This window comes from Podarcis muralis, chromosome 2, assembly GCF_964188315.1.
Source record: "Podarcis muralis chromosome 2, rPodMur119.hap1.1, whole genome shotgun sequence".
In the NCBI taxonomy this organism is placed as follows: Eukaryota; Metazoa; Chordata; class Lepidosauria; order Squamata; family Lacertidae; genus Podarcis; species Podarcis muralis.
Genome location: NC_135656.1, coordinates 118,013,257 through 118,025,656, shown reverse-complemented (window position 1 = coordinate 118,025,656; position 12,400 = coordinate 118,013,257). Strand labels below are relative to the sequence as shown.

The 12,400-nt window shown below is 48.1% G+C and overlaps 1 protein-coding gene across 1 annotated transcript; it reads left to right on the top strand.

Annotated features, from left to right (window-relative positions):
• Window positions 1–244: 244 nt before the first annotated feature.
• RBM41 (RNA binding motif protein 41) lies at window positions 245–10,074 on the top strand. The gene is made up of 7 exons (XM_028720453.2): window positions 245–449; window positions 3,889–4,005; window positions 4,325–4,517; window positions 5,481–5,685; window positions 5,838–6,127; window positions 8,051–8,198; window positions 8,354–10,074. The coding sequence occupies exons 1-7, from the start codon at window positions 253–255 to the stop codon at window positions 8,449–8,451; spliced, it is 1,248 nt and encodes a 415-aa protein (XP_028576286.2). The 5' UTR covers window positions 245–252; the 3' UTR covers window positions 8,452–10,074.
• The last annotated feature ends 2,326 nt before the right edge of the window (window positions 10,075–12,400 follow it).

The window sequence follows — 12,400 nt, the reverse complement described above, 5'->3', positions numbered from 1 at the left end:
AAAGCGGTATAGAAATGAAATATGCAGAAGACGTTAAAAATAAATTTTAGGAACCGCAGAAAGGGGGGGGAAGGAAGTCGAGTTTTGAAATGTAAAAATGATTGTAAAATTAGTGACATGTATAAACCTGAAAAGCATAAATATTTTAAAAAAAGAAGTGTAAACTTGGAAGGGGCTCGACGGGTCTTCTAGTCCAAACCCCCCCCCCCCCAGAAATGCCCATCAACTGGGGGGGGGGCGGCACCCTCACATATGGAGTCGCGGAGGAGAGTGTGTTTGCGCGCCCGCCGCCGGCTCTTCCCTCCCCTGCCCGCTCGGAACGACATTTCCCAGCAGCCACCGCGCCCCGCCCCGCTCCCTTTCCTTCCTGCTCCGCGCGGCGCCTCTTGGGAGTTGAAGTCCGAGGAGGAGGAGGAGTTTCCGTTGGTGCCGTTGAAAGCTATGAGGAGGTAAAGGGGGGGCTGCGGGGGGGGCTGGGAAGTTGCTGCGACCCCCGAGGGGAGTTTTGGGGATGCCTATGTGGGGCGAGGGGGGTCGCCACCCCCACCCTGCCCTCCTGGATCTGCTTCCCACAGCGGCGTGTGGGTCTCCAGCGTCGCCTCCTCCCTCCCCCCCCCGCGTCCCTTTGCTGCCCCCTTTACTTGGGGGTCAGGGTGGGGTGAGGTGCAGCCTGACGGGGCTCTGTGGGGTTTGTGGGGTCCCCGAAAGGCGCAGCAGCATCCCGGCAGTTTCCGAGGCGAGGGAGAAAGGAGAAAAACCCGTTTTGGGGGGAGGAAGCTGCCCCCCAAGTTCAAGGGTTCCCGCCCCAGAGAAGGTGGCCCTTAAAGGGCCGGACTTAAATGGCCAGCTGTCCTGGATGCCGCCTGAGTTGAGAGGCGCCGGCCTTGCAGCGGGTTGGGCTAGATGACCCTCGGGGATCCCTTCTTTATAGCATCTAGATCAAGGGAAGTAATAGTGCCACTGTATTCTGCTCTGGTCAGACCTCACCTGGAGTACTGTGTCCAGTTCTGGGCACCACAGTTCAAGAAGGACACTGACAAACTGGAACGTGTCCAGAGGAGGGCAACCAAAATGGTCAAAGGCCTGGAAACGATGCCTTATGAGGAACGGCTAAGGGAGCTGGGCATGTTTAGCCTGGAGAAGAGGAGGTTAAGGGGTGATACGATAGCCATGTTCAATATATAAAAGGATGTCACATAGAGGAGGGAGAAAGGTTGCTTTCTGCTGCTCCAGAGAAGCGGACACGGAGCAATGGATCCAAACGACAAGAAAGAAGATTCCACCTAAACATTAGGAAGAACTTCCTGACAGTGAGAGCTGTTCGACAGTGGAATTTGCTGCCAAGGAGTGTGGTGGAGTCTCCTTCTTTGGAGGTCTTTAAGCAGAGGCTTGACAACCATATGTCAGGAGTGCTCTGATGGTGTTTCCTGCTTGGCAGGGGGTTGGACTCGATGGCCCTTGTTGTCTCTTCCAACTCTATCATTCCAACTTGACCGTTCTGTGACTCCTGAAACCCAAAGGGGTCCATCAAAGCAGTGTTCTGTCCTTCCTTGGAGTGGGGGGTGGTGTATGTATGTACGTACCAGGGTGGATTTGATTTAAATCAAATCAATTTAAATCACTAGTCAGTAAGATTTGATTTAAATCATCATTATTTTTTACAGAAAGACTTATTCTTGATAGTATAATAATATTTACTTCCTTTTTATATATTTTTATTAATTTTTTAACATATCATTTCCAACAGTCATTTAACATAACTTCTTATCTTATACAATATTTTAGACTTCTGTCAACAACCTCTGAAGATTTTCCGTTCTTCATCACTTGTTCTGCATTTCTTAATTTCTCTATTTCTTTTAGTTATCGTTAACTAATAATTCTCTTCATAGTCTTCCTTGCAGTATTTCACATAATCCTCCTTACAGAACTTCTTGCAGTCCTACTAGCGTAATCTGTTTATTACAATTGCTTTTCAAATAGTTCAGATATTTACTCCAGTCTTCTAAGAATCTTTGGTCCCGAAGGTTCCGAATCCTGCCTGTTAATTTGTCTAATTCTGCATAGTCCATTAATTTCATTTGCCATTCTTCTTTCGTCGGTAGTTCTTCTTGCTTCCATTTTTGGGCCAATAATATTCTAGCTACCGTTGTTACATATAAAAACAACTTACAATCCTGTCTGTTAACATCTCCCCAACAATACCAAGTGAAAATGCTTCTGGTTTTTTGGTAAATGTATATTTCAGCATCTTTTTCATCTCATTAAAATAAATCCTTATTTCCTGATGAATAGCCTTTGAACTATAATGTAACTTAAATAGAAAACTATCTTTAGAAAGATTTTTCCTCCAAAACCATTTTATTTTAAAAATCTGATTTAAATGGGGGGGGGGGGAGTTCCTGGTATGTGTCTGTGTGTTGTGGGATATATAGCTGTCAGTCAAGTCCAATATTCTGAAACAGGACTAACTGCCTCTATGTGGCCGGCAGTTTTGTCAGTTGGTCAGTTGCTGCAAGGAGTGTTAACTGGTAACTGCTTGAATGAAGTTTTCTCATGACTCACTACTATCTAGTATATAGTTTATCTGTTATGTAACCTAAGCCTGCCTTCAGGAACAACTCTGTAAACCTGAATGCATCTGATGGTAAAATAGTTTATGTTAATAATAATAATAATAATAATAATAACAACAACAATAATAATAATTATTATTATAAGATTGGGGTGGATGGTTTAACAGTTTAAAAGGGTTGGTGTTTCCTCGCGTTTTTAATATTTCATTGTGAGCTGCCCAGAGTGGCTGAGGCAACCCAGTTGGATGGGCGGCATATAAATAACAACATTATTGTTCTTTTTCGCTGGGAAGTGATTTAAAATTATATTGATGAATGATTATCGCAGACAGAACAGATATAAGAGGATTTACTCGACCTGATTATTATGTGGATAGGTTATAATAATATATAGAAGTCCGAAGCAGAAATTGGTCCTCGTAAGGACAGTGTAAACGGCGTTTCCATGTGCTGCGCTGGCTCGCCAGATGCAGCTTTGTCACGCTGGCCACGTGACCCGGAAGTGTCTCCGGACAGCGCTGGCCCCTGGCCTCTTAAGTGAGATGGGCGCACAACCCAGAGTCTGGCAAGACTGGCCCGTACGGGCAGGGGTACCTTTACCTTTACCTTTAAGGACAGTGTGCAGGGAGAAAGGATGAAATGTTATTGCAGATATAAATATGTTTGATTTTATTGATTATTGAAATGAAAGTTGGGATAGCTAATGTATCTGGAGCAGGAATGGGGGGGGGACAGCTGGTGGGGTGGGAAGTCAGCTTTTAAATTTGTATTAAATTTGTATTAATTTGATGACAATATGTTTTATGCAAAATCAATTAAAAATGGTAAGAAAAACTGTTTTTGTTTGTTCGTTTTAAAGAGGGGCAATCTGGCCTTCGTTGTAAATAAATAATTGATTTTATTTTAGTAGGCACACCTCATCCCCAAAAAAGTTTTTGAGTTTCTGCTGAAATGAGGCTGCATCTTAATGTTGTATTTTAATCTTGTTTTTAAGTTGTATTTCAATCAACTTGTTTTATATTTGGCGTTAGCCGCCCTGAGCCCGATCTTGGCTGGGGAGGGCGGGGTATAAATAAATTTTATTATTATTATTATTATTATTATTATTATCATCATCATCATCATTACCAGAGCCAAAGATGTTTACCTGAAAATCAATTATACTGTCCATCATTTGAAAAATAAGACTTGAGCACCGTCTTGCCCCCAAATGGCACTAGACGTTCTGTTTTGGCGGTTTAAGGAGCTATTAGGCGCCAAGTATCCTATCTGAGTTCTAAGCTCCCTGCTTCTGACCTCTCCGCCTTCACAGGATTGACAGCAGACACAGCCGGGATGACATCCCCCTGGAGGACCAGGAGACGGAAGGGCAGAGGCAGCTCAAGAGCCTCCTGCACCATCAGCTTGACACATCTGTCTCCATTGAGCAGTGAGTGCGGATCCTGAACAAGTGCAGAGTCTGGGTGGGAGGTGTCTCTGGCAGCGGGAAGCATTCTTGGTTCATCATCACAGGAAGGTCAGAAGCACATTGCCTTGGACAAGGGCCTTCCCTGGGGGGCGAGAGGGGGGGACGCTGTGTGCCAATGAGGGTCCTCTGCCATCGGGAGAATGGTAGATTTGGAAAAGACGCCAAGGGCCATCTAGTCCAACCCCCTTCTCAGGATCCGATGGCGCAGGCTCTTTTCCGGAGGCTTGGCCTGCCGCCTCCCAGGGTAGCCCTCTTCTAACGCTGCCGTGTTGGCTCGCAGGTGTGTGTCCAAGCGCCGCTGCTTTGCGCCTGCAGCGCTCTACAAGCCCTTTGGAGAGGAAGCCGCTGGGACCTGCACCTTGCCTCAGTTCCAGGCGCTGCAGGAAAGCAACAAAGAGGCCGCCGCTCTTCGAGAGCTGGGCCTCTCAGACGCCGAGATCCAATTCTGGAAGACCCATGCCTTGGCAGATAAGGTAAATGAGGGGGCGGGGAGTCCTTCACTGTGTTCACTTCACTGCCTAGTAAGGGCACTGCAGTCAGCTGGTGGAAGCCAGTTTGTTTTGCCGCGGCCTATTAATGACCAGCTTGCTGTAACGCAGCCTTTCTGAACCTATGGGTCCCCAGAAGTTGTTGAACTACAACTCCAATCATCCCTAGTTAGCAAAGCCAGAGCTCAGGGATGATGGGTGTTGTAGTCCAACAACATCTGGGGGCCCACAGGTTGAGAACCGCTGCGTAACGCAAACTGGACCTTTTCATTGGTGGCACCAGTGGAGTGGTCTGCCTTCCATGCTGAAATACATGAGGCCTAAGAGTCAGGCTTCAGGGAATTGGATTCTTCCCCCACTTGGCAGTAGATAAGCAGAACAAAGGAAAAGGAGTCTTCTTACCATTTAGAAACTAATGATCACAGCGAGAGAACAAAGAACCCATCTCCTAGGAATGGCGATGCTCCCAATGAAGAATTCCACCCCCTTATGTCCCTAGTCACCCGTGTCACTTTTAAGTCTTGTAACCTGAACTTGTACCCTCTGTGCTTTCTTTTCTGCCACACTCAGCCATTCTTGATTCTGGGGAGAGCAGATGAATGCTTTCCAGAGACAGTAAATCTGTTCTCTCTCTCTCTCTCTCTCTCTCTCTCTCTCTCTCTCTGTGTGTGTGTGTGTGTGTGTGTTTCTTCTCCTAGCTGTTCCCCACCCAGTATTTCCCAGCTTCTGCCTTCTGAGCTATGTCCCTCTGCAAACCACTATTCCAAATCTATACTGTCCTCCTGCTCCTGCGAAGATTCAGGATCCTGAGCAGGAGGAGGGGGAATCTCCCACCATTCCTCCTCATTGCAGCCCTTCTCAGCACCAGAGGAGGGATCTCCTATGAGTGGGAGGAAGCTGAAGGGGTGGGGGGTGAGAGGCTAACCCTTGTCTATGGCTTCCTTCCAGAGTCCCGGCCTTGGAGCAGCCCCCGAGGCGATAAGAGAGAGGATCGGGGCCATCGAGGAGAAGATGGCCGAGCGCCGCCGCATCCTTTCGCTGCCCCAGCGCTTTGCGGGCAGCAAGCAGCTGAGCAGGCGAGAGATGGAGATTGAGAGCTCTCTCTTCCAGGGCACGGACCGCCATGCCTTCCTGAGGGTTCTGTACCACCAAGGTGCATGGCCGGGGGCCCCTGGAGTCCAAGTGGGTGGGCGTGGAAGGCAACTGGGGGAGGTGGCGGGGTGCTTCATTGCCTAACTTTCCTCACAGCGTAGCCTTCTGCAAATGTCTGTCACTGAGGGCTCTGTTGTTTCCCTTCTGGCCCAGATGAGGCTACGCAGGAGGACCCCTTGTCACACCTCACCACAACTCTTGGCCGCCGGCCTGAGGGGCTTCCCTTGCCTCCCCAAAGTGACCCGGATTTGCCGTGCCCCGTGCCTCCCAGCAGCCCCCCAGTGTCTCAGGGCGCAGATCCCCGGCCAACCCCAGCACCCGTGATGGTGACAGAGCCGGTGGAGTTTATCCCAGAGGAGGAGATCCGCAAAAACCGCCTCTCGGAGGAGGAGATCCGCCAGATTCCCCGGTTTTCCTCCTACAGCCCTGGAGAGCCAAGCGAGGTGAGTCTCTTCCCTCCCTGCCCCTGGGGCTCAGGAGCCTCCCTGCTTGCAAATGGAGGAGCAGCAAGGACGTTCTCTCCCACCACTTGGCGGTGGGGGAAACGGGACGAAAAGCTTATTGGGGAGTGGCATCAGGTTCCTGGTGCTAAGAGGATCCGTTCATGTTCTAGAACCCTCAAGGTCAGGGGCAGATGTCCTAGGAAACTAATGAAGCTTAACCTTCAGAGCCTCAAATCCCGGAAGGACACCAGAAGTAACTTGGGTCCACCTTGCTTACAAAAACCGGGTCCGGTTCACCCGAGTTGAGTCGCATGGCTCCAGTCAATTAATTTCAGCAGTCTCCCTTTCGACAAACTCAAAGTTTGAGAGTTGGTAACAGAGAGGTTAGGGACGCGGGTGGCGCTGTGGGTAAAAGCCTCAGCGCCTAGGGCTTGCCGATCGAAAGGTCGGCGGTTCGAATCCCCGCGGCGGGGTGCGCTCCCGTAGTTCGGTCCCAGCGCCTGCTAACCTAGCAGTTCGAAAGCACTCCCGGGTGCAAGTAGATAAATAGGGACCGCTTACTAGCGGGAAGGTAAACGGCGTTTCCTTGTGCGGCTCTGGCTCGCCAGAGCAGCAATGTCAGGCTGGCCACGTGACCCGGAAGTGTCTCCGGACACCGCTGGCCCCGGCCTCTTAAGTGAGATGGGCGCACAACCCTAGAGTCTGTCAAGACTGGCCCGTACGGGCAGGGGTACCTTTACCTTTTTAACAGAGAGGTTGTCAAGGGGGTCAGCTGGCCATTCTGTGGAAGAGCGCTTCCATTCTTTTTGCAGCTAGTCTCCAGAAAATGACTTTCCCAGGAAGCTCTCCAGACATGAAGATGTTGCTCGAAAAGCCAGGGGGGGAAAGATCACAAAATTGTAGAGTTGGAAGGAATCCCAAGGGTCACTTAGAGAAGGATCTGAAATATTTTCCCCAAAGCTTGAATTTGTTTTATTCTGGATTGTTTTATACTGTATTGGCCTGAATATAAGCCGCACCTGAATATAAGCCACACTTTTCAAAATCGGGGGGGGGGGGGGGGAAATACAATACCCGAATATAAGCCACTCCATTAAAATTTTGCAGGCACTCACACCCGTTCCATTTTACCATATGTCTATTTCAGCAGCAAAATCGTAAAGGCCAAGTTTTGTAAGGTCACAAATTTAAGCCGCACTTTGACTTTTCACAGTTGGAATTTGGGGGGAAAGTGAGGCTTATATTCAGGCCAATACGGTATGTTGTTTTAATGTGTCGACACCCACTTAGATTTTTTTTTCTTTAAAATATAAAGTGGTATAGAAATGGAATTAATAATAACCATCATCATCTTCTCTTCTTTGGTGATCACTCGTAGCCGAGTAAGATTGTCTTCCATAAACAGTTTTGACAGTGAGTCTGTAAGTGACTGTGGAGGTCAATTCTGGATCAACACATCCTTCCACAGTGAGGACATAGGTTTCTGGACGGGAGTTGATAACGGTGTGGATTTGCCAAGCGTGCCTTCCTCCTAGCACATTTCTCCCTTTCGTCCTGAGTTTGAGCGTATTCAAAGTCCATGACACCTTTGGTAAAGGCTGTTCTCCAATTGGAACACTTGTAGGCCAGTGTTTCCCAGTTACATTTTTTTAGATTTGCCTTGAGAGAGACGCTTTCCATTTTTACATTTGGAATACAGTAGTTGCTTTGGAAGATGATCATCAGGCATCCGCACAACATGACCAGTCCAACAAAGTTGATGTTGAAGAATCATTGCTTCAACACTGGTGATCTTTGCTTCTTCCATGAACTAGACATTCTGTGGTGGTGACGGCCACCTAGATTTAAGGTGCCATTTGGCAATTAGCTTATATATCTGAGTTTCTAACACTGCATTACTGTATGTGTTTTGGTGCTGAGCAGGTGCTGTACTTGAAGAACCTCAGCCGCCGCGTCAACATGAAGGAGCTGCTGTCCTTGTTTGCGAGGTTCCAGGAGGAGGGAGGCCCCCAGATCCAATTCCGCCTGCTGAGTGGGCGCATGAGAGGACAAGCTTTCCTCACCTTTCCCAGTGAGTGTCCAGCCCTCCACATCCCCCAGAGCCAAACGCTGGCCTTCCGGTTGAGATGTGGGCGGGGAATGGAGTGCAGAGTCTCCAATGGTCTCTGGATGCCTCCCCAGGATCTGAACTGCCAGGGCTGATCTTGTGTCGCTCTTTGGTTTCAGGTATCTCAACGGCACAGGCAGCCCTGCAGTTGGCAAATGGCTTCATCCTGCTGGGGAAGCCCATGGTTATTGAGTACGGGAGGAAGAAGACACCTTGACTCTGAGCCTTCATCCTGGAGTCTCCCCTGCGCTGCAGCAAAGTGGAAACAGCCAGAGCAGTTTCCCGTGGACGTGCGGGCAGCTGAAAAGTCCAAGCCAGAAAGAATTGTCACTTGCTGCCAGGGGCAGAGACCTGGGACTGTGTGGCGGACAGCTGAGCTAGACCAGAGTGCCTCCGAATTCCACCAGAGGCTGGGAACCTCTGTCTGTTTGGCTGCCAAGACAGCTAGCCAGAGGGGGTGCATGCATGGAGCATTTGGGGAGGGAGAATAAAAGGAGCCATTTCTAAGAGAGTGGGCAGATAGTTTGAGGGAGAGAGTTGGTTCTGGTCTGCGTGTAGCATCCACTGCGAGAAAAGTATCTACAGCTAGAGAAAGGAGTCTCTGAGTTCAGACTGAAAGACGGTGGGAGAGTATTCAGACAGAAGTTAACTGGGGGGCTGAGTTTGGGCCAGGAGAAGTAGGAGCTGTGAGGATACAGTCTGCTTGGGTCTCATTTCAGCTAGGAGGGGAATTATCTTCTAGGAAGAGAAGAATCCCAAACCAGTTAAGAAGGGCGTGGCGATCCCCTAGGTCTGTTATACTGCTAGAAGTACCTCAGGAGTGGGAGTCATAAAAGGTTGAGTAACGTGACAGAAAGTGCCACGTTGTTTAAGAACTAGAGAATTCACCTATGCAGCAACTCAGCTAAGGAACTGAAGTGAAATTACTGGAAATAAATAAAATAAATATTTTTTTTATTTATACCCCGCCCTCCCGGGCTCAGGGCGGCTAACACCAAATATAAATTATAATACAACATAATGCGGCGGGGGGGGGGAGTTAATTAAAATATGGCTTAAAATGCAGCCTCATTTTATAGGAGCCCATAAATCAAGACCATAAAGCGAGGAAACATCAGATATTCACCCAAGCCAGCTATCCAAGGGAAAATTTATATTCCAAATCCCATATAAGGGGTCAGAGTGAGTCTAAGCCGAAGGCCAGGCGGAACAGCTCCGTCTTGCAGGCCCTGCGGAAAGATGTCAAATCCCGCAGGGCCCTGGTCTCTTGTGACAGAGCATTCCACCAAGTCGGGGCCAGTGTTGAAAAGGCCCTGGCCCTAGTTGAGACCAATCTAAGCCACTCCAGCGCAGACCTGTCCTCCTCCCAAGCTGCCTCTAATTCCCCTCGCTTTGCAGAAGATGGTCACTTTTCTTGCCCTCTCTAGGACATCTGGCTTCCAGGGATGCCAGCGTCACCAAAAGCCAAGACATGGCATCCTATTGCACGTGTGAGGTATATGGTGGGCAGGGATGAATGCTTCTGCTAAGAAATGGGTTTATGGGAAGACAGATGGACAGTTTTATGTGAAGACAGATGTGAGGCTGGTTATCCCACAGGATAAATACGCTGAAAGAAGCTGAGGATTTACCATCTAATCTAGAAACCTGTAACATCTAACTGAAGAGTAGTTACTTAAAAGAAGCTGTGCATTTACTACCTTGTTTAGTAGCCTGTAACATCCATTCGATTTAGTGTAATTATTAATGCTAACTGTTTCCCCGAAGGAACATTATCTCCTGCTGCATCCTTTGTTTTATTAACTTTGTCCTATAAAATAAATCTTTCTTATTTCTTCAACTTCTGCCTGGGTCTCCAGGGATCTAAGGTAAGGTAAAGGAATCCTGGATGGTTAAGTCCAGTGAAAGGCGACGATGGGGTTGTGGCACTCATCTCGCTTTCAGGCTGAGGGAGCCTGCGTTTGTCCACAGACACCTTTCTGGATCATGTGGCCAGCATGACTAAACCGCTTCTGGTACCCCAGACCTTCTGATTGGCAAACCCAAGAGGCTCAGTGGAAGGCAGCTATGCTCACCACTATACCACCAACGCAACCCAAGAGGCTCAGTGGTTTAGGCCACAGCGCCACCCACATCCCAAGGATCTAAGTTTACATCCAAGGATCTAAGTTTACCCTCACGCAAAAACCATCAGATAACCCGTGGTGGTTAATATGGTGTATACAGAGGGGGTTTGCCGCAGAGCACAACAGGGAAGGCCACCAAAGAGTACTCACTAATGGTTCCTCGCCATCCGGGAGAAATGGGAGAAGTAGGGTACCACAGGGTTCGATCATGTGCGTGTTACACTTAGATACCCATCTTGACCGAAGGATACTCTACCATTTTAACAGTCTTAATGTGGTTACCACATAAGCACAGACCTGCAGTGCTTCAGATGAAGCATCCAGACCTCCATTGCCAAATTAAAGTCCAGAAATCTAGGCTGGGCTATTGTGACTCAGCAACTGGAGCAAGGGAGGCAAAAGGTAACTGCAAAGGATGTGCTAGTACTGGGGCTGGAGATGCCTTATCCCAGGTTACATAGTCCTCTAACGAAAGATTAGCTATCTGGTCAACTGATCCAGACTTGTTGCCGGAGAAGAAGTCATTATTAGCGAAAGCATGCTTTGCAAAAATGTGCCTTAGGAGAAATCTGCACTACAATGCTGACAGATTTTCAGGAGCTCCTTTCTTTTACTGTGAAGCAGCAATTTGGATAACTAAGACTGCAGAAATGAGGCAGAGAAAAATGAAAGGTGTGCCCCATGTCTAATGGGTTTCTCACTCCTACATGCTCCCTCATCCCCCTCCCCACTTTTTCTTCTCTCTGCACTCCACTGCAAATCATAGAATCATAGAGTTGGAAGAGACCACAAGGGCGATCGAGTCCAACCCCCTGCCAAGCAGGAAACACCATCAGAGCACTCCTGACATATGGTTGTCAAGCCTCTGCTTAAAGACCTCCAAAGAAGGAGACTCCACCACACTCCTTGGCAGCAAATTCCACTGTCAAACAGCTCTTACTGTCAGGAAGTTCTTCCTAATGTTTAGGTGGAATCTTCTTTCTTGTAGTTTGGATCCATTGCTCCGTGTCCGCTTCTCTGGAGCAGCAGAAAACAACCTTTCTCCCTCCTCTATATGACATCCTTTTATATATTTGAACATGGCTATCATATCACCCCTTAACCTCCTCTTCTCCAGGCTAAACATGCCCAGCTCCCTTAGCCGTTCCTCATAAGGCCTCGTTTCCAAGCCTTTGACCATTTTGGTTGCCCTCCTCTGGACACGGTCCAGTTTGTCAGTGTCCTTCTTGAACTGTGGTGCCCAGAACTGGACACAGTACTCCAGGTGAGGTCTGACCAGAGCAGAATACAGTGGCACTATTACTTCCCTTGATCTAGATGCTATACTCCTATTGATGCAGCCCAGAATTGCATTTGCTTTTTTAGCTGCTGCGTCACACTGTTGGCTCATGTCAAGTTTGTGGTCAAATTGACAGCAGTGACCAGAGAAGAAATGACCACTGGGAGGAGTGCAGAGAAGAGAAACACCATGGTGCATCTGCAACAACACAACCAGACGCTGTCACCTTCCCTGGTTGCAACAAAACATGTCTGTCCTGTATTGGTCTCTGCAGCCGCAGCAGGCGCTGCGAGCTTCCAACAGTTTGACTTCACCCTCAAAGATGCACTTCTCCATTGTTTTCCAAGACTGGCAGATGCCAATCAATATATAATGCCAAAGTAGGCTTCCATGCTTTTTACAGCTATAAACATTTATGCATCATTAAACCAGAAGCATATAGACATTTATGCAACATTAAAACCACAAGCATCCCTAATTAGGTTAATCATCCAGATATAAAGATCCACAATAATTTAAATATATAATAAAGCAACCCCCTATAAACCTTAGCATGTAAGCGTCCACATTTATAACAACACAAGAAAGCAATCCTGCTAAAGCGTAGCATGCATACTCAAAATCCACAATACATCAATTTCATTAAAATATAAGCAGCTGTAACTGAAATAATTAGACGATCCCATTAAAAAAGAAAAAGGCACGCGCGGCAGGCAGGTTGCCACCTTCCCCCTTGGCAGGGTTCCTCTGCCTTTGGGAGC

Excerpts from the sequence above, each read along its gene's own strand:
- RBM41 (XM_028720453.2), top strand. The coding sequence starts at position 253 with ATGGAGTCGCGGAGGAGAGTGTGTTTGCGCGCCCGCCGCCGGCTCTTC. Across the intron at positions 4,518-5,480 it reads CCCATGCCTTGGCAGATAAG|AGTCCCGGCCTTGGAGCAGC; the intron begins GTAAATGAGGGG and ends GCTTCCTTCCAG. Across the intron at positions 6,128-8,050 it reads GCCCTGGAGAGCCAAGCGAG|GTGCTGTACTTGAAGAACCT; the intron begins GTGAGTCTCTTC and ends GGTGCTGAGCAG.